General features: G+C 47.7%; 1 protein-coding gene across 3 annotated transcripts; it reads left to right on the forward strand.

Annotated features, from left to right (window-relative positions):
* Positions 1 to 2,581: 2,581 nt before the first annotated feature.
* Positions 2,582 to 19,554, forward strand: LOC307206921 (uncharacterized protein). Of its 3 annotated transcripts, none has more exons than XM_079960388.1 (8): positions 2,588 to 2,651; positions 5,433 to 5,587; positions 6,367 to 6,968; positions 8,238 to 8,364; positions 8,826 to 8,929; positions 9,184 to 9,325; positions 13,675 to 13,764; positions 17,615 to 19,554. In XM_079960388.1, exons 3-8 carry the CDS (start codon positions 6,432 to 6,434, stop codon positions 19,054 to 19,056), a joined length of 2,442 nt encoding a protein of 813 aa, XP_079816514.1. In that variant the 5' UTR covers positions 2,588 to 2,651; positions 5,433 to 5,587; positions 6,367 to 6,431; the 3' UTR covers positions 19,057 to 19,554. The 3 variants fall into 3 exon arrangements, with proteins under 3 accessions (XP_079816515.1, XP_079816514.1, XP_079816516.1); XM_079960390.1 differs by having other exon boundaries at positions 8,244 to 8,364; XM_079960389.1 differs by lacking the exon at positions 5,433 to 5,587 and having other exon boundaries at positions 2,582 to 2,651.
* The last annotated feature ends 7,440 nt before the right edge of the window (positions 19,555 to 26,994 follow it).

A 26,994-nucleotide genomic window follows, 5' to 3' on the forward strand; every position in this document is an offset into this window, starting at 1 on the left:
GTAACCCAAGACCACCCCCCACAAACATCATACCTCCATCACAGAAAAGGTGGTCTACAACAGAAATTTGAATGTTGTTGTTTTTCCTGTTTGCCAGGTTATCTGAACACTTATTATATATAAAGGTAAAGGTAAAGGTACCCCTGCCCGTACGGGCCAGTCTTGACAGACTCTGGGGTTGTGCGCCCATCTCACTTAAGAGGCCAGGGGCCAGCGCTGTCCGGAGACACTTCCGGGTCACGTGGCCAGCGTGACATCGCTGCTCTGGCGAGCCAGAGCCGCACACGGAAACGCCGTTTACCTTCCCGCTGGTAAGCGGTCCCTATTTATCTACTTGCACCCGGAGGTGCTTTCGAACTGCTAGGTTGGCAGGCGCTGGGACCGAGCAGCGGGAGCGCACCCCGCTGCGGGGATTCGAACCGCCGACCTTTCGATCGGCAAGCCCTAGGCGCTGAGGCTTTGACCCACAGCGCCACCTGCGTCCCTTATTATATATATGAGACCTTAAATTTTTTATTTCGCAGGACTCTCAACTCAAAGCATCCATGACAGAAGACCAACCAACCTCTGCTTAAAAACCTCCAAGGAAGAAGAGTCTGCCATTTCCCGATGAAGCCCATTCCACTGTCAAACAGCTCTTACACAGTCCTGATGTTTAGTCGGAATCTGCTTTTTTTGGTCATTTGGATCTATTATTTTTAGCCCAGGCCTCTGGACCAGCAGAATACAAGCCACGCGACAGCCCGTTAGCTATTAGAAGATGGCTCTTATATTTCCCATTCAGTCAGATCTCAGCCGAATGGTGAGCAAGGCTCCTGCTTTTTCTGCGACTGAAGATGGGAGGTGGTACACCCTTCCCATTAAATAGTTTTAATTGCGTTTTACCGTATTTTTCGCTCTATAAGACGCACCAGACCACAAGAAGCACCTAGTTTTTGGAGGAGGAAAACAAGAAAAAAAATATTCTGAATCTCAGAAGCCCAAACAGCAAGAGGGATCGCTGCGCAGTGAAAGCAGCGATCCTTCTTGCTGTTCTGGCTTCTGGGATAGCTGCGCAGCCTGTGTTCGCTCCATAAGACGCACACACACATTTCCCCTTACTTTTTAGGAGGGGAAAAGTGAGTCTTAGAGAGCAAAAAATACGGTAGTTCCTTCTTTTGCTCCTCGCATTCTATTGCATTACAGTTCAACTTCTGTAGGAATGTGGTTAAGATGCAATTTGTAAGATATAAAAGAAACAACAGAAATACAATTAAAAGACCCGACATGAATGCTTTAGTTGAGAGTCCTGCATCGCAGGGGGTCCCTAGGATTAGACTTCTAAAGCCTCTGGAACTCTGGCTAAATTGACATACAAACTGCGAGACAAGGACAACTGTGAGTTTAAAGAAGAATGGGAACTTTCCACAAAGTATTTAAAAACACAACAAAATGAATTGGACTCCTTGGCAGGTTTTGGATAAACATACACAAATTTATTGTTTGATAACATGGTAGATGTGGGGGACGCAGGTGGCGCTGTGGGTTAAAGCCTCAGCGCCTAGGGCTTGCCGATCGAAAGGTCGGCGGTTCGAATCCCTGCGGCAGGGTGCGCTCCCGCTGCTCGGTCCCAGCGCCTGCCAACCTAGCAGTTCGAAAGCACCTCCGGGTGCAAGTAGATAAATAGGGACCGCTTACCAGCGGGAAGGTAAACGGCGTTTCCGTGTGCGGCTCTGGCTCTGGCTCTGGCCAGAGCAGCGATGTCACGCTGGCCACGTGACCCGGAAGTGTCTCCGGACAGTGCTGGCCCCTGGCCTCTTAAGTGAGATGGGCGCACAACCCCAGAGTCTGTCAAGACTGGCCCGTACGGGCAGGGGTACCTTTACCTTTACCTTTAACATGGTAGATAGATTATATAGAATAACATGTGCTGAGAAATCAGAGAGAGGAGTTGAGGGAAGTGGGGGGGGGGGGAGGGAGGGTTTGATGGGGAGTGGGGGAAAAGGGGGGGAAATGATGAATATATGTTTTGATATATTGTTATGTTGAAATTGTGTATATATATATATATGTGTGTGTGTGTGTGTGTGTGTATACACATACACACACTATATATATATATATACATATATATATATATATAGCCTCTGGAACTCACCGCCAGATGATTCCTTCTCCTCCTCCCAGGCACTGATGAAGCAACAAGCCTGGCTGGGGTCACCCCCAGAATTTGGTAGTGGCCAGGAAACGGATTGCACAAATCACCCTTTTCCTCCACCTTCTTCTCTCCGATTTAACCCCTTGCTCAGCACATGAAATAAATATTTGCAGCGGGATCTTCAGGAGAGGCAGACCTTGCAAAGGAGGCTCGTGCTGTTTTGCTCCTGCTTTTTGCAGCTGCCTGCTTTGCTCAGGTTATATTATGGGGGTGCAAGCGAAGGAACCCCAAAAGCCTTAGCCAGATCGAATGATTTGGAAACGGCGATGGCCAGAGTCAACTTTGAGTGGCAAGACAAAAATAAATAAATCAATCAACCTCAGGGTTAATGGGAGAGAGTGCGGATGCCTAGAAACGCAGCTAGGCACCCACTTCCTGCCCCCCCATCTCCCTCCTCCCCCCCCCATCTGCCGCCTTCGCGCCCCTTCCCCGCCCACCTCTCCAAGGGATCGGGGTGAGTGCAAAGTGCATTTGGGTGGGGAGGTGCAGTGGAAGTGGGGGGGAGGCGATGGAAGGAGGGGGAAATGGGGGCGGGATGGTGGCCCCCCCCCCTGTGCGTTAAAAGCAAATGCAACGGGCATTGGGGTGCAAGGGAACCCCGAGGGCTGGAGGAGAGACGATGCAAAGGGGTGAGCGATTCCTGGGGTTGCACTGGGAAGAAAGAGCGCCTGAGATTCCCCGCCCCATAGCATAGGATGGTGGGCCTTTTCTGGGTCTGGCCTTAAGCGAGAGCCCACATTTTTGAGGCGCCACCCAGAGCAAACAGTTCATCTCTTCTCTCTTCTCCATCTCCAAGGAAACCAGCTGAGTGAAAAGCACGTAAAGGATTATCTGGGACTGAAATGGGGGGCGGGGAGGAGGAGGAAAAGACTGGGGAGATCTCCTCCACCCCACACCTCCAAAGGGAGATGGGCTCTGCAACTGACCCATCTGCATTCATTGCATTCTTACTGCGTTCTGCATCAGTATAAATATGCTACTCACTATTTTGGGGGTGTTGAATTTGTGTCTGTGTGTCTTTAAGTTGGTGGGGAAATGATATGCAAATAAATCAAAGCCAAATGTATTAATAATGTCAGCAATAGCTAGGCAACACGATGACCATGTACATAGAATCATAGATTCATAGAATCCTAGAATCCTAGAGTTGGAAGAGACCACAAGGGCCATGGAGTCCAACCCCCTGCCAAGCAGGAAACACCATCAGAGCACTCCTGACATATGGTTGTCAAGCCTCTGCTTAAAGACCTCCAAAGAAGGAGACTCCACCACACTCCTTAGCAGCAAATACCACTGTCCAACAGCTCTCACTGTCAGGAAGTTCCTCCTAATGTTTAGGTGGAATTTTCTTTCTTGTAGTTTGGAGCCGTTGCTCCGTGTCCGCTTCTCTGGAGCAGCAGAAAACAACCTTTCTCCCTCCTCTATGTGACATCCTTTTATATATTTGAACATGGCTATCATATCACCCCTTAACCTCCTCTTCTCCAGGCTAAACATGCCCAGCTCCCTTAGCCGTTCCTCATAAGGCATTGTTTCCAGGCCTTTGACCATTTTGGTTGCCCTCCTCTGGACACGTTCCAGTTTGTCCGTGTCCTTCTTGAACTGTGGTGCCCAGAACTGGACACAGTACTCCAGGTGAGGTCTGACCAGAGCAGAATACAGTGGCACTATTACTTCCCTTGATCTAGATGCTATACTCCTATTGATGCAGCCCAGAATTGCATTGGCTTTTTTAGCTGCCGTGTCACACTGTTGGCTCATGTCAAGTTTGTGGTCAACCAAGACTCCTAGATCCTTTTCACATGTACTGCTCTCATACGCGATAGACAATCTTTATAGAATTCCTCTAAGAATTCTTCGTCAGCGAAACAGTTGTCAATATCCCGAATCACTGTTCAGTGTTGGACATCATATTTGCTGAACACACAAAGCTTCACAGCTTGTTTTTCATCGTACAAAGTCAGGTACCTCGCTTCATTTAAAGATTTTCAGAGACTTCGAGACTAAAGATTTCATTTTGTCCTTATGGTTTAAAGGAATTCTATAAAGATTGTCTGTTGCGTATGTACATGGTCGTCGTGTTGCCTAGATATTGCTGACGTTCTCTTTGCGACAGGGGTTTGTTTGGTTACTTATAAATGTACTAATAAGGCAGATTTATGAATAGTGGGTGGAGCTGGACAGAAACATTTGGACACGAAATATGCGTAAAAATAAAAACTTGACCTATTCAAGTAATGGCACAATGGGTCATCGTATCTGCCTGTTAACCAGAAGGCAGGTGGTTTAAACTCTCCAGGGGACGGCTGTGGACATCGCAGGGGGTCAGACTAAATGACCCACGGGACCCCTTCCAATTCCACAGCTCTATGATTCTAATCGAGCATACAGAAAAGAAAACAACAGCAGCAGAATCTTAAATCTCAAGGAAAGTCACATGAACTTATCTATAAATCGTAAAACGATACCTGAGGCTCCTTTGGAATTCCCACATCTTGGTACTTACAGCGGTGCCCCGCAAGACGAACGCCTCGCAAGACGGAAAACCCGCTAGACGAAAGGGTTTTCCGTTTTGGAGGCGCTTCGCAAAACGAATTTCCCTATGGGCTTGCTTCGCAAGACGAAATGTCTTGCGAGTTCCTGCGGGTTTCCCCCCCCTTTTCCCCCCTTTTACTAAGCCCTAAGCCGCTTATCAGCTGATCCGCTAAAAGCCGCTAAACCGCTAATAGCGCTAATCCGCTAAGCTGTCAATGGGCTTGCTTCGCAAGACGAAAAAACCGCTATACGAAGAGCCTCACGGAACGGATTAATTTCGTCTTGCGAGGCACCACTGTATTTTATTCCTCCTTCCCCTCTGCTAAGCCGGCACCTTGTGAGGTGGGGGAGCAGAGACACACACACACAGGCAGGCTCAGTGAGGAGGGAGGGATTATTTGGGTTGCTACAGTGCCAGAGATGCTCTGCCGCCTTGCCTGAACGTGACCAGATCAGGGTTTTGGGTCTGTGAAACCCACTGCCTCTCATCTCCAGTCCTCTCTGAGTCTTGCGGTTCTCATTTGCCTTCCTTGCGGGGACAGGTCCCTGTCTATCCAGAATGCTCCAGTGCTTCTTGCAAAATCTCCTACCATTTGGTCCATGCGGTGGTCTCACCCTGAAGGACTTGAGACCTTTGCAAGATGTCGTCATCACTTCCTCTTTACTCAAGTATCTAGTCCTTTCTCTTTCTTCTTTGCAGGCACCGGTCCTGATCTCTATTCAGAATCCTCCAGTGCTTCTTACATCGCTTTCTCCAGTTCCAGTCATGTGACAAGGGCTTTTTCTCCCACCAGAACTCACTGGAACTCAAGTGGGTGACATTGCTATTCTAAGAGAACAAGGGAGGCGTTCATGGTGAGTTCTGGCGCTTCTTTTTCTAGAAAAATAGCACTGTGTGTAATAATAATAATGATAATAATAATAATAATAATAATAATACAGTGGTACCTCGGGTTATACACACTTCAGGTTACAGACGCTTCAGGTTACTGACTCCGCTAACCCAGAAATATTACCTCGGGTTAAGAACTTTGCTTCAGGATGAGAACAGAAATTGTGCTCCGGTGGCGCGGCAACAGTAGGAGGCCCCACTAGCTAAAGTGGTGCTTCAGGTTAAGAACAGTTTCAGGTTAAGAACGGACCTCCAGAACGAATTAAGTTATTAATCCGAGGTACCACTGTAATATATTATTTATACCCAGCCCATCTGACTGGGTTTCCCCTGCCACTCTGGGTGGCTCCCAACAGAATATTAAAAACATGATAAAACATCAAACATTAAAAACTTCCCTAAACAGGGCTGCCTTCAGATGTCTTCTAAAAGTCAGGTAGTTGTTTATTTCCTTGACATCTGATGGGAGGGTGTTCCACAGGGTGGGCACTGCTACCTAGAAGGCCCTCTGCCTGGTTCCCTCACAGTGAGGGAACCGCCAGAAGGCCCTTGGAGCTGGACCTCAGTTTCCGGGCTGAACAATGAGGGTGGAGACGCTCCTTGAGGTCTTGAGTCCATTGCAAGACTTTGTTGTTGTCACCTCCTCCTTACCCAAGTTTCTAGTCCTTTTTGGGTTCTCATCTGCCTTCCTTGCATGAACCACCCCCAGTCTATACCCAGAATCCTCCTGTGCTTCTTGCAGACTCCTCTTCCTGAGAGGGGCGTGTGATACTTGCGCACTGAAGGACTCCACACTTTTGCAAGGAGATGTCGTCGCTGTCTCCTCACCCCAAATTCAGGCCGTCCTTGCCTCCGGACAGAAACTGGCACCAGAGCAAGGAGATCATCAGGGTCCTGTTAGAGGCTGAGCTGGAGCAGAGGTCAAAGGTGGAAGAGCAAGACTCGGACAGCTCCAAAGAGAGAAGAAGCCCCCAAATCGTCCAGGCGGGAGGCAGCAGCCAGGAATGCTGGGAAAGAAGAGAGCAGAAGATCCTGGACGAGGGCAACGCCAGCTCGGATGTACAACGCCAGCGTTTCAGGGCGTTCTGCTACCAGGAGGCCGAGGGGCCCCGAGAGGTATGCGGCCGACTCCACAACCTCTGCTACCAGTGGCTGAAGCCAGAGCGGCACACCAAGAAGCAGATCCTGGACCTGGTGATCTTGGAGCAGTTCCTGGCTGTCCTCCCCCCGGAGATGGAGAGCTGGGTCAGAGAGTGTGGCCCGAAGTCCAGTTCCCAGGCGGTGGCCCTGGCCGAAGGTTTCCTCCTGAGCCGGGCAGAGGACAAGAAGCAGGAGGAGGAGCAGGTCAGAAATTGTTTCATTTACTTCTAACGGGTTGAAAATATGTGTGGACAGTCCCCTAAAAAGTCTCACCGGCCACCCACCTTTTCTCGGATGTTGCCCAAATAAGGGATTTATTGCTTGTCTCTTTAAAAACATTTTTAGACCGATAGAAAAATCTCCAGGTGGCAATAGATCAACTTAAAAATGAAAAGAATTCAAACTATTGATATCAGGCACTGTAAACTTTTCGGTGTCTGCTAAAAACAGTCTTATTTAGACATGCCTATGCAGATGTGTAGGGACACGGGTGGCACTGTGGTCTAAACCACAGAGCCTAGGGCTTGCCGATCAGAAGGTTGGCGGTTCGAATCCCAGCGATGGGGTGAGCTCCCGATGCTCGGTCCCTGCTCCTGCCAACCTAGCAGTTCGAAAACACGTCAAAGTGCAAGTAGATAAATAGGTACCACTCCAGCGGGAAGGTAAATGGCATTTCCGTGCGCTGCTCTGGTTCGCCAGAAGCGGCTTAGTCATGCTGGCCACATGACCCAGAAGCTGTACGCCGGCTCCCTCGGCCAGTAAAGTGAGATGAGCACCACAACCCCAGAATCGTCCACGACTGGACCTAACGGTAAGGGGTCCCTTTACCTTTACCTATGCAGATGTGTAGAAAATTGTGAACTTTATGTAAGTTCAAATAATAATAGACAAAGCGCATTTAAGGACGCGGGTGGTACTGTGATCTAAACCACTGAGCCTAGGGCTTGCTGATCGGAAGGTTGATGGTTTGAATCCCCGCGATGGGGTGAGCTGCCAACACCTGCCAACCTAGCAGTTTGAAAGCACGTCAAAGTGCAAGTAGATAAATAGGTACTGCTCTGGCGGAAAGGTAAACGGCGTTTCCATGCGCTGCTCTGGTTCGCTGGAAGCAGCTTAGTCATGCTGGCCACATGACCTGGAAAAACTCTGCGGACAAACGTCAGCTCCCTTGGCCAGCAAAGCGAGATGAGCGTCGCAACCCCAGAGTCATTTGCGACTGGACTTAACTGTCAGGGGTCCTTTACCTTTTTAAACGCATTTAAGTGCATTTGCCAAAGACACACCTGGGAGTGTGTTGCAAGGTTTGGAAGGTAGAATAAGGTTACATGGAAATCGGCATTCCTAGGCAATTTGGAAATGGTTTTGATGTAATATTTGTTGATTTGATTTAATGGCACCCTTGTCCATTGGCTGTTCCATTTCTTCCCTTTTCCTGTGAGCTCTTTCCTCTCATATCCCTTCCTTCTGTTTCAGGCACAGATGACGTTTTCCAAAGCAGCCACAGATTCCCCAGAGGCAGAAGATGCTCCGTTGAACATCACAAAGCAGCCACTTTTCTGGGGGATCGTGCAGGAGGCCAAAGGGGGCACCTCCTCTTTGGGTAAGAAAAGGCCCTATTACAACATGGGGCTTATCTGCACTAAACATTTAAAACAGTCCTGTACCACTTTAAGCCATCATTCAGAGAACTTGAACCTGTGTTTGCCTATTTCTTCCTCCCTCCCAGTCCACCTTCCTTTTGTGCCGTGTCTTTTGAGATTGTAAGCCTGGGTGCAAGGACTTCTCTCTTTTCTTTTTCTTAACGTGATCGGCAAGGGGCTCTGGAAGTCGTTGCAGGCCTGAGCTTGATCGACCAGCGGTCTGACTCTGTATGAGGCAGCGTCCTTTGTTCCTATGGGCCTGCTTGGTCTGCACATGTGTGTTTATGCACATGCATAAACACACGCCCACCACTGGCATGTGGGCCTCAGGGGGGTCCCCTGACCCATCAGTGGTGGCCCTTGGGCCAAAGGAGGGCTAGCTAACGCTGCTATATCATCCACCTTCTTTGTCTTCTTGTAGGAAGTAGGACAGCCCTCAGAGACAGCAAAATGGCCCTGAGGCGTTCCCCCATGCCTCCTTCTCTTTGTGATGGACTGGAAGCAGCGTCCCTGCAGCCAGAACAGGTACAGAATAGAACTGTGGGTGCCTTTCCTCCTCTGCCCACTCTGGACCGGAAGATGGCAGCCATTTTCTTCTGTCAGAGCTGCTCACTAAGAAGGCTTTGAGTGACGCTGATGATGCTTTGGGTCTTGCAGGAGATCCGCAAAGGCACCTCAGCTTTTCCTGTCTTCCTTTTTGTTGCTTTACCTGTGAGAAGTAAACATTTCCTCCTTCCTTCCTTCCTTCCTTCCTTCCTTCCTTCCTTCCTTCCTTCCAGGACCTTGTGACCTTTGAGGAGATGGCTGTACATTTCACAGCCTTCCACGGAGGCCGAGTGGGCTCAGCTGGACCAAGGCTGGAGGGGTCTGCGCAGGGAAGCCATGGAGAACTGTGGAATTGTGGGACTCTGGCCTCTCTCGGTAAGTAAGCGTGTCAGGCAGAATTGCTACTAGAGCTACTATGAGGTTAGCGTTTATTTATTTATTTTGTTGTTGTTGTTTAGTCGTATAGTAGCATCCAACTTGAAATATACTCAGAGTCGCAAAGTGATTTCATGCTCTTTATTCAGCTCATAGTGGTGAGGAGGAATGAATGAAAGTCCCCTCAAAGTATCTGCTTTATATACATTATTTACACAATGGGCTGCACATGATTGGCTAATTCTGGAATTCTACTGTAAGCCAATCAGGTTGTGGATTCACTTCTATCTGGAGCATGATTGGGTGGTTCCTGCCAACCAATCATATTGCTGCATTGTTCTAGGACCAATCAGACTGCTGCATTCTGAATCCTATTGTTCTAGGACCAATCAGACTGCTGCCTTTTGGATCCTATTGTTCTAGGACCAATCAGACTGATGCAATTTGGATCCTATTCAATTCAGTACATAACACAACTCTTCGTGACCCCATGGACCAGAGCACGCCAGGCACTCCTGTCTTCCACTGCCTCCCGCAGTTTGGTCAGACTCATATTTGTGGCTTCGAGAACACTGTCCAACCATCTCTTCCTCTGTCGTCCCCTTCTCCTTGTGCCCTCCATCTTTTCCAACATCAGGGTCTTTTCCAGGGAGTCTTCTCTTCTCATGAGGTGGCCAAAGTACTGGAGCCTCAGCTTCAGGATCTGTCCTTCCAGTGAGCACTCAGGGCTGATTTCCTTCAGAATGGAGAGGTTTGATCTCCTTGCAGTCCATGGGACTCTCAAGAGTCTCCTCCAGCACCATAATTCAAAAGCATTAATTCTTTGGCGATCAGCCTTCTTTATGGTCCAGCTCTCACTTCCATACATCACTACTGGGAAAACCATAGCTTTAACTATACGGACCTTTATTTACATCCCACCTTTTTGCTGCACCAAGGACTTAAGGCAGCTTACATAAATTACAACAAGGCAGATAAAATGCCAAAAGCTAAAAAGATGTGAAAAGTTAATACTTAAAAATTAAATTATAATATAAACAGTATAACCCCCCCAATTTATTAAAATATAGTGGTTCCTTGGTTGTCAAACGTAATCCGTTTGACTCCCGGAACCGTTCAGAAACCAAGGCGCTGCTTCCGACTGGCTGCAGGAGCTTCCTGGTACTCAATCGGAAGCCAAGTCAGACATTTGGCTTCTGAAAAAGTTCGCAAACTGGAACACTTGTTTCCGTGTTTGTGGTGTTTAGGAGCTGATTTGTTTGGGAGCCAAGCCGTTTGACAACCAAGCTACCAATGTACAGATAATAAAGAAGGAAAACTCTTATCTTTTTTTTAAATAATAATTTTAATTGATTTTTCCATATTTGTCATAATCACATTTTGTTACATACATCAATAACCTTAAACATTGCTTGACTGAGCACCGACCTCCTTCCCTCCCTCTATCTGACTTCCGAATATCTTTACTAAATTCTCTATAACCCCCTTTTTACTATCTTCCTTTAACATTTCACTTCATTATATGTAAACCAGCTCCTTATAGTCACATTACAAAACATTTCAACTCAAACCTACAAACGTTTTTGCAATTTTCTTTCTTATAAAATATAAATTTGCTCCAGTCCGTTTGAAATAGTTCGTCGCGCCGATTCTGGATCTACCCTGTCAGCTTTGCCAACTCTACGTATTCCACCATCTTTATCTGCCATTCTGATCCTAAGCCTCTGCTCACTTGTGAGATATCTTTGGGAGGAAAAAAGACTTCGGAGTAAACCATACAAAAATCCGCAATGGAGTCCCTAAGAGGGTTGGATGGCAGCTTGTTTGCCTCCTTCCAGCAACTCCTGCAGCCAGCTTTGTGCCAAACGTCTTGCTCTGCTTTCCTTCGGACCAGATCAAGAAGGACGATGGGGAGATCTTGTCAGTTAGTGGCCGAAAGGCTTCTCAGGACAAAGAAATTTTCTCTGGCAGTGAAAGGAAAGCAGAGAAGGGCGGTAAAATACAAGGCAATGTGACCATTAGAAAAACTGCAGCGCAAATTCCTAAAAGTAATTCACCAACAATAACTGTGAAAAGGACAAAATCGCTCGCGAGTTTTAAAGGAAGGAGGGGGGGTGATCAGTGAGGCTTCACATTCTTTGGCTGGTGGTATGTATGTTCAAGACTTAATAACAATAGCAATTTCTTGTGTGACAACGGGTGGACTGTGATTTTAATTTTTATCTCATTTTTTTATTGTCTGTCTATAGCTATACATATGTAATTATTGTAACATATACAGTGGTACCTTGGGTTACATACGCTTCAGGTTACAGGCTCCACTAACCCAGAAGTAGTACTTCGGGTTAAGAACTTTGCTTCAGAATGAGAACATAAACCGTGCTCTGGCGGCACAGTGGCAGCAGCAGGAGGCCCCATTAGCTAAAGTGGTGCTTCAGGTTAAGAACAGTTTCAGGTTAAGTACGGACCTCCGGAACGAATTAAGTACTTAATCCGAGGTACCTACTTTGATTTTTAAAATGAAGTTGCGGTATTTTAAGTGTTTTTAAAATAAATAAATACATCATATTGCATAGGAATTACAAGCAGGCAACACCAGTGGGATTTCTCTCCTCTTTGGCCAAGCAAAAATTAGAGCCAGTTCACAGTGGCCAGTCCTTTTCCTTCAAGCAGGCAGCATCTACATGAGGTCACAATGGCCGGCCTCCTCCCATCCAATCACATCAGCATGAGGTCACAATGGCCGGTCTCCTCCCATCCAATCACATCAGCATGAGGTCATAATGGCAGGTCTCCTCCCATCCAATCACATCAGCATGAGGTCACAATGGCAGGTCTCCTCCCATCCAATCACATCAGCATGAGGTCACAATGGCAGGTCTCCTCCCATCCAATCACATCAGCATGAGGTCACAATGGCCCGTCTCCTCCCATCCAATCACATCAGCATGAGGTCATAATGGCAGGTCTCCTCCCATCCAATCACATCAGCATGAGGTCACAATGGCACGTCTCCTCCCATCCAATCACATCAGCATGAGGTCACAATGGCCGGTCTCCTCCCATCCAATCACATCAGCATGAGGTCACAATGGCAGGTCTCCTCCCATCCAATCACATCAGCATGAGGTCACAATGGCCGGTCTCCTCCCATCCAGTCACATCAGCATGAGGTCACAATGGCCGGTCTCCTCCCATCCAATCACATCAGCATGAGGTCACAATGGCAGGTCTCCTCCCATCCAATCACATCAGCATGAGGTCACAATGGCCGGTCTCCTCCCATCCAATCACATCAGCATGAGGTCACAATGGCCGGTCTCCTCCCATCCAATCACATCAGCATGAGGTCACAATGGCCGGTCTCCTCCCATCCAGTCACATCAGCATGAGGTCACAATGGCCGGCCTCCTCCCATCCAATCACATCAGCATGAGGTCACAATGGCCGGCCTCCTCCCATCCAATCACATCAGCATGAGGTCACAATGGCCGGTCTCCTCCCATCCAATCACATCAGCATGAGGTCACAATGGCTGGCCTCCCATCCAATCACATCAGCATGAGGTAACAATGGCAGGCCTCCTCCCATCCAATCACATCAGCATGAGGTCACAATGGCTGGCCTCCCATCCAATCACATCAGCATGAGGTAACAATGGCAGGCCTCCTCCCATCCAATCACATCAGCATGAGGTCACAATGGCTGGCCTCCCATCCAATCACATCAGCATGAGGTCACAATGGCCGGTCTCCTCCCATCCAATCACATCAGCATGAGGTCACAATGGCTGGTCTCCTCCCATCCAATCACATCAGCATGAGGTCACAATGGCTGGCCTCCCATCCAATCACATCAGCATGAGGTCACAATGGCCGGTCTCCTCCCATCCAATCACATCAGCATGAGGTCACAATGGCTCGTCTCCTCCCATCCAATCACATCAGCATGAGGTCACAATGGCTGGTCTCCTCCCATCCAATCACATCAGCATGAGGTCACAATGGCCGGTCTCCTCCCATCCAATCACATCAGCATGAGGTCACAACGGCCGGTCTCCTCCCATCCAATCACATCAGCATGAGGTCACAATGGCCCGTCTCCTCCCATCCAATCACATCAGCATGAGGTCACAATGGCTCGTCTCCTCCCATCCAATCACATCAGCATGAGGTCACAATGGCTCGTCTCCTCCCATCCAATCACATCAGCATGAGGTCACAATGACCTCCGATTAGCAGTTGCTGGGAATCAGTGTAACAGCTGGAGTAGATGGGCCGTTGGTGTGATCCGACACCTGGAAGGCTCTTCTGTTCCTACAAGTCATTTGTTTCTCTCGTTTTAAACAGGGCTTCCGCTTCCCAGGTTGGACCATATCTCCTGGCAGGGAGAAAGGGGAAACCCGTTTGCCGAAAGCTCTGAAGAGGAGAGATCAGCAGGTAGGCACTTAGGGGTGGGCCCCCATGTCGGGCATACCCGGCTATGTCTTCACCTAGCAACCATTTTTTTTCTTGCTGAATATCAGCCAGTTATGATCCTCCTTTAATCGATGGATTGACAATACGGCAGTACTTGCAACATGTGAACGGATTGCCAGACTTTGTCTGGACAAATATATTGATGTTTGGAACAAGTTTATACAGAATATAATAGGCTATTAATAAGGATAATAATACAGTGATACCTCTGGTTAAGTACTTAATTTGTTCCGGAGGTCCATTCTTAACCTGAAACTGTTCTTAACCTGAAGCACCACTTTAGCTAGTGGGACATCCTGCTGCTGCTGCACCGCCGGAGCACGATTTCTGTTCTCATTCTGAAGCAAAGTTCTTAACCAGAGGTACTATTTCTGGGTTAGCGGAGTCTGTAACCTGAAGCGTATGTAACCCGAGGTACCACTGTATGACTTATATCTGTATAATAATGTATGGAAATGTAACTGATATTACTTATTGTATGATATTGTACCTTTTGCACCTTTTTCCCTATTTCTTTCTTTTTCATTCTTTTATCCTTCTATTTTTTCTTCTTAAGAAAAAGGGAAAACAAAAACCACCCAGTTGAGGGGTACAGTAAGCCCACAACTTATCCACATTTAACTTGTGCACATTTAACTTGTGGTTTTGGCTTTTAGGCACGATCCCAGGAACGTGACCCCCCGCATAAGTTGCAGGTGTCCTGTATATCTGAGAAACGGAATAGTGCAAGGGATTCTCTCAACTGGGAAAGGAGTAGTTTGTATCTAAAGTGAGAAATGGCAGATCTTATTTCATAGCACCCACCTGTACTCCATGAGCCCTTTTAGGCTCGGCCCCAATTTGGCCGACAAGTCCGTTCCCCACAAACCACATCCTCCCGCCCCAGGGGTTGCCAATGGTTTTGGACTAGTGGTTGCATTTAAAATTTTGAAGGGGGTTCTGGGACAGCCAGTCACAAAATGGCTGCCATGGAGTGGGCATGGCCTAACACAAAATGTCCCTATTTTCCAGGGACGTCCCTGATTTAGAGAAGCTGTCCCGGTTTCTGATTTGATCCCAGAATGTCCCATTTTTCCTTAGGGCATTCCTATTTTCATGTTGGAGGGTATGGAGTTATCCGACCCCCGGGCCATCTGAAGGCAATCCTGTATAGGGAAGGTTTTTTTAAATGTTTAATGTTTTATTATGTTTTTATATATGTTGGAAGCTGCTCAACCCAGTCAGATGGACAGGGTATAAATAGTAAAATTTTATTTATGGAATGGGACGTCCCTATTTTGACCGGAGAAATGTTGGAGGGTATGGAATGGCCGCTATGGGGAGCCAGGAATAACACAAAATCAGAGAGACAACCACCCCTGACAATGTTTATGCATACCATGAGAAGGCAGTTATCTCCTGCTGGTTATGGAGATTGTGTGCATACACACACACTGTCTGATGATGTTGCTCTGTAATAACAACACAGAGCATTCTTCAATGCTCTAGTTATCTCCCACTTGGACTACTGCAATGCACTCTACGTGGGGCTACCTTTGAAGGTGACCCGGAAACTACAACTAATCCAGAATGCGGCAGCTAGACTGGTGACTGGGGGCGGCCACTGAGACCATATAACACCAGTCCTGAAAGATCTACATTGGCTCCCAGTACGTTTCCGAGAACAATTCAAAGTGTTGGTGTTGACCTTTAAAGCCCTAAATGGCCTCAGCCCAGTATACCTGAAGGAGCATCTCCACCCCCATCGTTCTGCCCGGACGCTGAGATCCAGCGCCGAGGGCCTTCTGGTGGTTCCTTCATTGTGAGACACGAAGCTACAGGGAACCAGGCAGAGGGCCTTCTCGGTAGTGGCGCCCGCCCTGTGGAACTCCCTCCCATCAGATGTCAAAGAGATAAACAACTACCTGACATTTAGAAGACATCTGAAGGCAGCCCTGTTCAGGGAAGTTTTTAATGTGTGACATTTTAATGTATTTTTAATCTTTGTTGGAAGCCGCCCAGAGTGGCTGGTGAAACCCAGCCAGGTGGGCGGGGTACAAATAATAAATTACTATTACTATTACCAGGAAACATATACAAGCTAGCCATGCCATTCATTTCACAGAAATCAATTAGAAGGCACCTGCCCATTTTGCCTTTTAATTGGGTTGGGTTGGTGACCCCTGACAGGTAATGTGTTTGGATCCAAAGTGCTGCTGCAAATGGACTTCAAAGCGGCTCCCTGTAACAGCCAATTAGTTGAACATTTTTGGCAAACCTCTTTGAAGTCGCAGCTCCTGGAATAATCAGCTGATAGGTGCTCAGAGCACACCTTCAAAGGAAGCTGCTCCAACCTCCACTCAGCTGATTGGTGCTTACAGGGACCCCTTCTGAACTTTTTAAGCTGTCAGTCACCGGACATCATTATACCATTGGGTGATTGACAAGTGCATGGAATTACCGTATTGTTTGCTCTATAAGACACACCCGACCATAAGACGCACCTAGTTGTAGAGGAGGAGAATAAGGAAAAAAAAGTTCTCTCCCTCTCTGCTTAGCGCCCCTTCAGCAAAGTGGCAGGAGAAGCGGAGCCCCTTCCATTTTTCCTCCCGCTTTGCTGAAGGGGCGCTGCGCAGAGAGGGAAAGCTGCGCAGTGGCTCTCCAGCGAAGCGAAGCCAGGAGAGCAAGAGGGATCGATCCCTCTAGCTCTCCTGGCTTCAGCAAAAGCAATGCGAAGCCTCCTGAGGACAGCGGGAGCACTCTGCTCAGGAGGTTTCGGGAGGCTGTCGCTGAAGCCAGGAGAGCAAGAGGGATCGGTGTGCACCAACCCCTCTCGCTCTCCTGGCTTCAGCGAAAGCTGCACAGCCTGCATTCGCTCCATAAGATGCACACACATTTCCCCTTACTTTTTAGCAGGGGAAAAGTGTGTCTTATAGATATAATAATAATAATAATAATAATAATAATAATAATAATAATTTATTATTTGTACCCCACCCATCTGGCTGGGTTTCCCCAGCCACTCTGGGCGGCTTCCATAGAAACCAAAAATAGACTAAAATATCACAGATTAAAAACTTCCCTGAACAGGGCTGCCTTAAGATGTCTTCTGAATGTCAGGTAGTTATTTATCGCTTCGACATCTGATGGGAGGGCGTTCCACAGGGCAGGTGCCACTACCGAGAAGGCCCTCTGCCTGGTTCCCTGTAGCTTTGCTTCTCGCAATGAGGGAACCGCCAGAAGGCCCTCGGCGCTGGACCTCAGCGCCCGGGCAGAACGATGGGGGTGGAGACGCTCCTTCAGGTATACTGGGCCGAGGCCATTTAGGGCTTTAAAGGTCAACACCAGCACTTTGAATTGTGCTCGGAAATGTACTGGGAGCCAAGGAAGGTCTTTCAAGACCGGTGTTATGTGGTCTCGGCGGCCGCCCACAGTCACCAGTCTGGCTGCCGCATTCTGGATTAGTTGTAGTTTCCGAGTCACCTTCAAAGGTAGCCCCACGTAGAGCGCATTGCAGTAGAGTGAAAAATACAGTAAGCAGACCTGCCTAACACCCAGATTCAGTTCCCCACTCCTGCTTTAAAGACTATGTCACCACATTGCCAAGAATTAGCTACTTTGATTGGAAGTGGTCCTTTAAAGTCTCTGTTTTCCTGACACTGTTATTGAGTACATTCATTTGGATAGTGAACCTGTGGTCTTGCATGAGCAGAATAGCCAATGCTCCACACACCACCCCATTTGTCTGTTCCAAGGTTCATCAGATCAATGTTTGTTCCATGATTCGTAGATCTCTTCCTCCCTGATCAGATTTCACCTTTGATTCCTTTAGATGACGACGGAGAGGGCAATAAAGAGTGTGAACGGCATAGAACGAAAACGGAATTAAAACAGAAGTGGGGGAACAAATCCATTGTTTTTGAAGGGACTGACTTCCATGAATTCCCAATAGTAGAAGAACATTGTGAAGGAAACCAAAGAAAAATTCACAAGGAGAAACTGTTGAAATGCGCCGAGTGTGGGAAGCTTTTCAGCCAGCATATATACCTTATTAAACACCAGAGAGCGCATGCTACAGATAAAATGTACAAATGCTTGGAGTGCGGGAAGCAGTTCCTTCGCAGCTCAGACCTTCATTTCCATCAAAGATTCCATGCAGGCAAAAAGCCTTATAAATGCTCGGAGTGTGGAAAGCGGTTCAGTCATAGCGTAAGTCTGAAATGGCATGAAAGTATTCACACGAGAGAAAAGCCCTATAAATGCTCAGAGTGTGGAAAGGGTTTTAATGACGGTAGAAACCTTAAAAGACATCAAAGAATCCACACAGGGGAGAAACCTTATAAGTGCTCAGTGTGTGGAAAGGGCTTCAGTCGCAGCCCTGAGCTTAAATCGCATCAAAGAATCCACACTGGGGAGAAGCCCTATAAGTGCTCCGAGTGCGGGAAGAGGTTCAACCTGAGTTCAAACCTTAGTAAACATCAAAGAATCCACACAGGGGAGAAGCCCTACACGTGTTCAGCATGTGGAAAGAGCTTCAGCCATAGCACGCATCTTAAAAGACATGAAAGAATCCACACGGGGGAGAAGCCCTATAAATGTTCCGAGTGTGGAAAGAGCTTCAGTCAAAACATAATTCTTAAATCGCACCAGAGAATTCACACAGGGGAGAAGCCAGATAAATGCTCCGAGTGTGGGAAGTGTTTCAGCAATAGTGGGAACCTTAAAATACACCAGAAAATCCACACGGGGGAGAAGCCCTATAAATGCTCCGAGTGCGGGAAGTGTTTCAGTCAAAGCATAATCCTTAAATCGCATCAAAGAACTCACACGGGGGAGAAGCCCTTTATATGCTCTGGGTGTGGAAAGAGTTTTGGCGATAGCAGGAGCCTCAAAGTCCATCAAAGAGTCCACACCCAGGAGAAGCCCTATAAATGCTCCGAGTGCGGCAAGACTTTCAGTGTCGGCAGAAGCCTCAAAGTACACCAAAGAACCCACACGCAGGAGAAACCCTATAAATGCCTCGAGTGCGGGAAAAGCTTCAGTGACAGCAGAATCCTCAAAGTGCATCAGAGGATCCACACGGGGGAGAAACCCTACAGCTGCTCAGAGTGCGGGAAGAGCTTCAACCAGAGCACACACCTTAAGAGACATCAGAGAACCCACACAGAGGAGAAGCCCTACAAGTGCTCGGAGTGCGGGAAGAGCTTCAACCAGAGCACGCACCTCAACACACACAGAAGAATCCACTTGAGAAACACTCAGGGTGCGGAATGACCTTCTGCCAGAAAAGACGCTTTCCACTGCGTCAAGCAGGGTGGAATCCTGCAAATCCTAGTGATGATTGGAATGTGGGAAGTTCTCGAGATGGAACATAAGCTTCCGACTTCCAAGATGCCAACCCAAGGGAAAGCATAGGAATAATTAGAGTAGAGAATCACTTGACCAATCAAATCTTAATAAGCAGCTGTAGCAGGGCTCAGAATGGGCAGTTCCCAGTGACTACATGAGTCCAGGATAGATGCATGTCTAGGCTTGTTAGGATTCCTGCTCTGTGCTTGCAGTCATGAGATTGTTGTCTATCACATGGCGGTGTATGTTTTCATTCCAGAGTGTGGGAAGTGACGGAGACAGGATGTTTTGGTATTGTATTTTTGTAGGCCTAATGTTACGCTTAGCTTCTGTCCGGAAATTCTGCGTTGACAGCATTTAAAAAAATTCTCCCCTTGCTGTAACCTTGGACAATCATGTTTAATTAAACAATGTGATATTGGCTGCCTGTTCAGTCTACATTTTATTCCTGCACTGCAGGGGGTTGGGCTAGATGATCCTTGAGGTCCCTCCCAACTCGACAGTTTTATGATTCTATGAAGATGTTCTCCTCAGACCCTCCTGGCCTTCAGGTGCAAGGTCCTCTGAGGCCACTGGAGCACTGGCAAGCTGTCTTTAGAAGCCTCTATAAAATCAACCAGGAAGAGGCTCCTAGCAGGCCGGTCAGCGGCCATGATTGAAGCTTGACCCCTCTGCCTAAAAGTATCCGTCTTTGCTTGTTTAAAGAACGTAAGAGGACCTGGCTGCCAGATCAGGCCCAACACCTGCCTAGTCCATCATTCTGTTACCACATTTTATTGTTTGGAATTTCTATTCGTTCTTTCTTATGTCCCCTCTGATAACTGATAGTTCTGGGGCACACACACAGGTTCCTAGGAATGTTTCTCCTTTCTCATGAGTGGAAACAAACATGTAGCTAATGTATATGCAGGTACTGTATTTTTCGCTCTATAGGACGCACCGGACAATAGGACGCACCTTGTTTTAGAGGGGGGAGAACAAGAAAAAAATAATTCTCCCCCTCTCTGCCCAGCGCCCCTTCAGCGAAGCGGCAGGAGGCGCTGCGCAGAGAGGGGGAGAATTTCCCCCCTCTTGTTTTCCCCCTCTAAAACTAGGTGCCGTTTAGTCGCCTTCAGGTGGCTACGTTGGAAGCCTGGAGAGCGAGAGGGGTCGGTGCGCACCGACCCCTCTCGCTCTCCAGGCTTCAGGTTCCTTTCGACCTGCTCTTTGGGTCGCAGTGGAAAGGCCGCAGCGGAGAGGCTGCTGCCATAGCCACGTGTCACCTCTCCAGCTGGGAGAGGGTCGCAGGGCTATGGCTTCTTCGCTCCATAGGACGCACACACATTTCCCCTTCATTTTTGAAGGGGAAAAAGTGCGTCCTATAGAGCGAAAAATACGGTAATCAGAAGTCCCTCATTACTGCAACACTTCCTCTTTGGATTTCATTCTTAAGCTCAGGAACACTGGGCATTTATTTATTTTTGGTCAGGACGATAGCATGTGCCAAGGACTAATTTTTTGAGCAGACAGCCGAGTGGAATATGCACGGTGGCTAAGTGACGATTTAACTTGCACACTGTTTTTGTAAAACTGAACTCGTTTAAACTGGTTCTAAACTGAAAACCAAAACTTTCAGCCGAATCCATAGTTTATACGCCACTCTTCCTCCACCTGCTCCCCAAACCTGAATTGAGATGCACTTACCTTGTTACTTCTAAGCTGCCTCTCCTCTTAGCTTGGTCTGTGCTACGTGAAAACATGTATCAATGGGTTTCTTTTCCTTTCCTTCCCCCCGCTCTCTAAAATTGGGATTTAATCTCACTGTCTGGTTACACTGTGGCTCAAGATATTCCTGCCATGGTAGAGCTGAAAACTAGGTTTCTACAGTCATATTGTCTTTAGCTCTTGAGCTCTGACCATTTTTCTTAAAAAAATATTTACAGGATTAGCTCCTAGCACACAGTGCCTTTAGTGTGCTCTCATTACAGTTTAAGCTGACGAAATGAATAGACAAGCAAATAAATGGGTGATTGTTGGCATCCATCTGTCTCGGGAGACCATGGAGGGGTGCGCCTTTGAGGGTGAAGTCAAACTGCTGGAAGGTTGCAGTGCCTGCTGTGGCTGTAGAGAACGATATGGGAGGGACATGTTTTGTTGCAGGTGGGGGCATTTGGTTGTGCTACTGCAGATGCACCAAGACATTTCGTACGCAGGCTGAGACCCTACCTGCCTGCGGACTGTCTCGCCAGAGTGGTGCATGCTCTGGTTATCTCCCGCTTGGACTACTGCAATGCGCTCTACGTGGGGCTACCTTTGAAGGTGACTCGGAAACTACAACTAATCCAGAATGTGGCAGCTAGACTGGTGACTGGGGGCGGCCGCCGAGACCATATAACACCGGTCTTGAAAGACCTACATTGGCTCCCAGTACGTTTCCGAGCACAATTCAAAGTGTTGGTGCTGATCTTGAAAGCCCTAAATGGCCTCGGTCCAGTATACCTGAAGGAGCGTCTCCACCCCCATCGTTCTGCCCGGACGCTGAGGTCCAGCGCCGAGGGCCTTCTGGCGGTTCCCTCATTGCGAGAAGCAAAGCTACAGGGAACCAGGCAGAGGGCCTTCTCGGTAGTGGCACCCGCCCTTTGGAACGCCCTCCCACCAGATGTCAAAGCGATAAATAACTACCTGACATTCAGAAGACATCTTAAGGCAGCCCTGTTCAGGGAAGTTTTTAACGTGTGATATTTTACTGTATTTTTGGTTTCTTTTTTTTTTTAATAATATTTATTAAAGATTTTCAAATATAACAAAAAAAAAAAAAAAAGAAAAACATCCAAATTTAAGGCCTTATTTTCAATATCATCTTTCCCGGACTTCCCCCTCCCCACCCCCTCTTGTATTCCAATTCTTTCAAATAGATTCAACAAATTCTTACCCCAAATTTTAAAATTATTATCATTAACCCAATTTAAAAAATATTTTCCCATCCCCTAAAATCGACCTGTTCCCTTCCACGAGTTCCCCTCTTTAATATAAGATACAGATTAACATAAAAGAATTAAAAAAAGAATAAAATATAATTTAACACCCTTTGGATTCCAAATTTCCCTCCCCCCTTTCCCAGTTGCGTTCCCAATGTCCATCAAATCCACTGTCTCCTGGAGCTCCCACATCTGAACCATAATCTAAGCCATAATCCTTCACCAGTCCGCTTTGCCTTCTTTTTAGTAATCTTTACCGTCTTTTAATCATCTTTAATTTCAAATGTCCAATCTTAGAAAGGGTCTATCTTCCAACTTTGTCCAGTTCTTGTTTTTCTTGTTCTTGATGTTCTCTCTTCTCCTCTTTTTTTTCCTTCTTTTTCCCCCCCTGCTCTCCTGCACAAATGTTCTAATTCCAAAAAGCTTGTAATTCCTCTACAGAGGCTTTGTTATTCAGGAACAAAACATTACGTCAAGTCCCTTCCATTCTTCAATAGATAAATCTATTGTCTCCTTTAGTGTGTAGACCTCTGTAGACAAAATAGTGTTCCATTTCTGCAGTTTCCCAGGAGATAAAATGTCCGATTCAAATTCCATGCCAGCGATACTTGTAATAACCCACAGCTCCTCTAGAGGGATTATAGTAACTCAGTTTCATTCCCGATCTCACCCACCAGTCAAAGTAGCTTATTATTCCTTATTTTAAGCAGTTTATATCCAATTTATAACAAATGTAACCAGCAAAGTCCTCGTAACAAAGTTCTCTTTTTGTTCTTCAGTTTTGGCAGCTCCTTTGACAGCTGTCAAAACCTCTATTTCTCCTCTCCAGGCGCTCTCACGGATCGCTCCCGGGGCTTCCGGGGGGGGGGGGTTGTATTTTAATTCACATTCCACTCTTCTCCTCCAGCCCAGCTTATAATTTTCCATCGCGAAATTAATATCTTTATCAAAAGAAAAGGTTGCGCTCGATCTTAGTTGTCAGGTCCTTTGCTTTAGCTCCTCTACAACAGGGGGGAGGTTGACTTCCTTTTTATACCTCCCCCGCTCGCTCCGAATTTAAGAAAAAAATTATTCCCCTTTTTAATCCAAGTTCCAATTACTCACGGGTTGTTCTTTTAAGTCCAGATTTTCAATGGAAAAAGTCAGCGCTCTCCGCCAAATGGCATGCGGCTTCGCTCGGCAGGGGAAGCGAAGGACTCAAAGCACCCCCCCTGTCACCCGCTCCGCAGCCTTTAAAAAGGCTCCTTCGCGTGGTCGGGGGGGGGGCGCAAACGGTGCCAGCCGAGTCACCATGCCCATGGGTTTCAGCGCCCATGGTTTTTGAGGGTCCCTGCGTCGCCGGCGCGGTAGAACCCAGCCCCTGCCGAGCAGACTCCCTCCGGAGCTCGGAGGGAGTCCGCCATTCGGCGATGGTGCCAACCCGGAAATATTTTTGGTTTCTATGGAAGCCGCCCAGAGTGGCTGGGGAGGCCCAGCCAGATGGGCGGGGTACAAATAATAAATTATTATTATTATTATTATTTCTTCTCTGTGCTTTTCCCAGCTGTCATTCCTCCCGTGGTTGACTGTCTCCAGGAACTGTGGCCGGCTGCAAAGGATTCCCACACAGTGGGTTTTATGTTGCTGGTCTTAATAATAATAATAATAATAATAATAATTATTATTATTATTATTATTTATACCCTGCCCGTCTGGCTGGGTTTCCTCAGCCGCTCCGGGCGGCTCCCAACAGAATACTAAAAACAGGATAAAACATCAAACATTAAAAACTTCTCTAAACAGGGCTGCCTTCAGATCTTTTCTAAAAGTCGAATAGTTGTTCATTTCCTTGACATCTGATGGGAAGGCGTTCCACAGGGTGGGCGCCACTACCGAGAAGACCCTCTGCCTGGTTCCCTGGTTCTCACAATGAGGGAACCACCAGAAGGCCCTCGGCGCTGGACCTCAGTGTCCGGGCTGAATGATGGGGGTGGAGACGCTCCTTCAGGTATACTGGGCCGAGGCCGTTTAGGGCTCTGAAGGTCTGCAGGCGGTAAACATCACATGTAGCCCATGCATGCAATAATGCTCGCATCTGCACATGTATGCATGGGCCCTTGTATTTTACCTATCATATTTCTATCCCTGCTCCCCCCCCCATGAGCTCAAGGTGTCACACATGGTCCTCCCCCTCCTCATTCAACCCCAACAACCACCCCTACCAGGTAGGCCAGGCTGAGAAGCAGCGGCTGGTCCCCAAGGTCGCCCAGCAAACTTCCTCAAGATCCAGTAGGGATTCTAAACCTGACCACCACACTGTTGGTTTCTATTTCCCTCACTGAGCAGCAGCTGCAGTCACGGGACATTCTTTTGCATTCCACAGTCAGAGTTACTGTTGTATTCCCACGGGAATGGGAGACTGGATGTGACGTTCACTGGTTTCCTGTTTTTCACTGTTTCTCTCGGTGTTCTTTGTTTCCGAGAGGGGTTGCTTCTCTGCTCTCACAGAGGCAAGATGCATGTTTGTATCCTCTCAGCATAGAGTGTAAATAAAATTAAGAATGTAGCACGTACTGCTTATCCTTCTGCTGTGTGACGACGCTCTGCTTGGGCTCAAGATAAGACGAGCCTGTATCAGCTTCAGCTTCAGATGGGCCGAAGCTGGTCAAAATCTCTCACACACATCACCAAACCACTGGCTCAGCAGGAACCGCCAACCCCACCCCCCAAAAAGCAGTTGGGTGTCCCTGCAAAGCTGTCTATGGCAGCGTGGCAGAGGCACTCCTGGCCTGCTATTCTGATTTACACCCTCCTTGGAGGAGCTGGGTAGAGATAGATAGATAGATAATTTATTACGGTTGGAGACCAGCTTATAAAACACACTTGGGGGTACAATCCCAGAAGGAAAACAAACATTTAAAACAATGTACAACAATAAATTTAAAATTTATAAATGTGATAAGCGTATAGACACTTAAAACTTTTAAGATAAGCTACCGCAGAGAGATGACCCAGAGTCACCCATGGAACCGAGTTTGGGGATTTTCTTAACGAACTAGTTTGGGTTGGGAGATGGTCTGCGCCACAGATCTGTACACAGAATCTGGCGACAATATGATCTTTGGAAAAAAGTCAAATTTTTGCTTTTCCGGGAGCGAGCCTCGCCAGCAGGGGATCAATGGTCTCACTACGTGCCTCTTCATAAAAGAACAAGTGCTCTGGGCTTCCTATCTCCCCCCAAAGAACAGGCGCAAAGTCTCTGAGCATATGGGACTTTTTTAAAGGATCCTCCCAGGACCTGCGAGGGCAGAGCCGAGCTTCTGGGGGAGCTGGGTATGTTTAGCCTGGAAAAGAGGAGACTGAGAGGAGATCAGATAGCCACCTCCAAATATCTCAAGGGCTGTCACATGGAAGGAGCGTGCTTGTTTGCTCCTGCTCCAGAGGGTAGGACTCGAACCCATGGCTTCAAGCTACAAGAAAAGAGGTTCTGACTCAATATCAGGGGGGAAAAAACTTTATGAGCAGCCAAAACGGATTCCCACGAGAGGTGGCGGACTCTCCTTCCTTGGAGGTTTTTAAGCAGAGGTTGGATGGCCATCCATCATGGATGCTTTAGCTGAGATTTCTGCATTGCAGGGGGTTGGACTAAATGACCCCTGGGTGTCCCTTCCAACTCTATGACCTCAGGAATTCCCAGGTTAACAGCCCAAAGGGGGACGTGTGGAGGAACCCTGACAATCTGCGTAGGACCATTTGACCAGGGTGGGTGGGATGGTGGGGCATTGGGTTGGAATAAACGACAGACGAGGGGTGGTGTCATCTGGGAGGCATCCTCTCGAGCATGTCTCGGGGAGTCCCTTTTATTGAATATTACAGCATTGCCACATGTGTCTTATTCCTGATTGGTTAATACAAATACAAAGAAAAGGATACATGCCACATATGTGCTGATTGGTTAACACAAGTACAAAGCAAAGGTTACATATAAGTATTAATCACCAATAGATTAAAGGCTGGGAAAGGGAACACAGAACTAGACAAGCATGAAAACCTCCTAGTTAAATTATAATTAGTGATTAATAGAACAAGACTAATAATAGGGACGCAGGTGGCGCTGTGGGGGACGCAGGTGGCGCTGTGGGTTAAAGCCTCAGCGCCTAGGACTTGCCGATCGAAAGGTCGGCGGTTCGAATCCCTGCGGCGGGGTGCGCTCCCGCTGCTCGGTCCCAGCGCCTGCCAACCTAGCAGTTCGAAAGCACCTCCGGGTGCAAGTAGATAAATAGGGACCGCTTACCAGCGGGAAGGTAAACGGCGTTTCCGTGTGCGGCTCTGGCTCGCCAGAGCAGCGATGTCACGCTGGCCACGTGACCCGGAAGTGTCTCCGGACAGCGCTGGCCCCTGGCCTCTTAAGTGAGATGGGCGCACAACCCCAGAGTCTGTCAAGACTGGCCCGTACGGGCAGGGGTACCTTTACCTTTACCTTAATAATAGAATAATAGATTAATAGAAGAAGAAATGGAGGCAGTGAGAGATTTTACTTTCTTGGGCTCCATGATCACTGCAGATGGTGCCAGCAGTCACGAAATTAAAAGACGCCTGCTCCTTGGGAGAAAGGCGATGGCAAACCTAGACAGCATCTTAAAAAGCAGAGACATCACCTTGCCAACAAAGGTTAAAGCCATGGTTTTCTCAGTAGTGATGTAGGGAAGTGAGAGCTGGACCATCAAGAAGGCTGATCGCTGAATAATTGATGCTTTTGAATTATGGTGCTGGAGGAGACTCTTGAGAGTCCCATGGACTGCAAGAAGATCAAACCTCTCCATTCTGAAGGAAATCAGCCCTGAGTGCTCCCTGGAAGGACAGATCCTGAAGCTGAGGCTCCAAGACTTTGGCCACCTCATGAGAAGAGAAGACTCCCTGGACAAGA

Source organism: Podarcis cretensis (genome assembly GCF_951804945.1).
Source record: "Podarcis cretensis genome assembly, chromosome: 2".
NCBI classification, from domain to species: domain Eukaryota; kingdom Metazoa; phylum Chordata; class Lepidosauria; order Squamata; family Lacertidae; genus Podarcis; species Podarcis cretensis.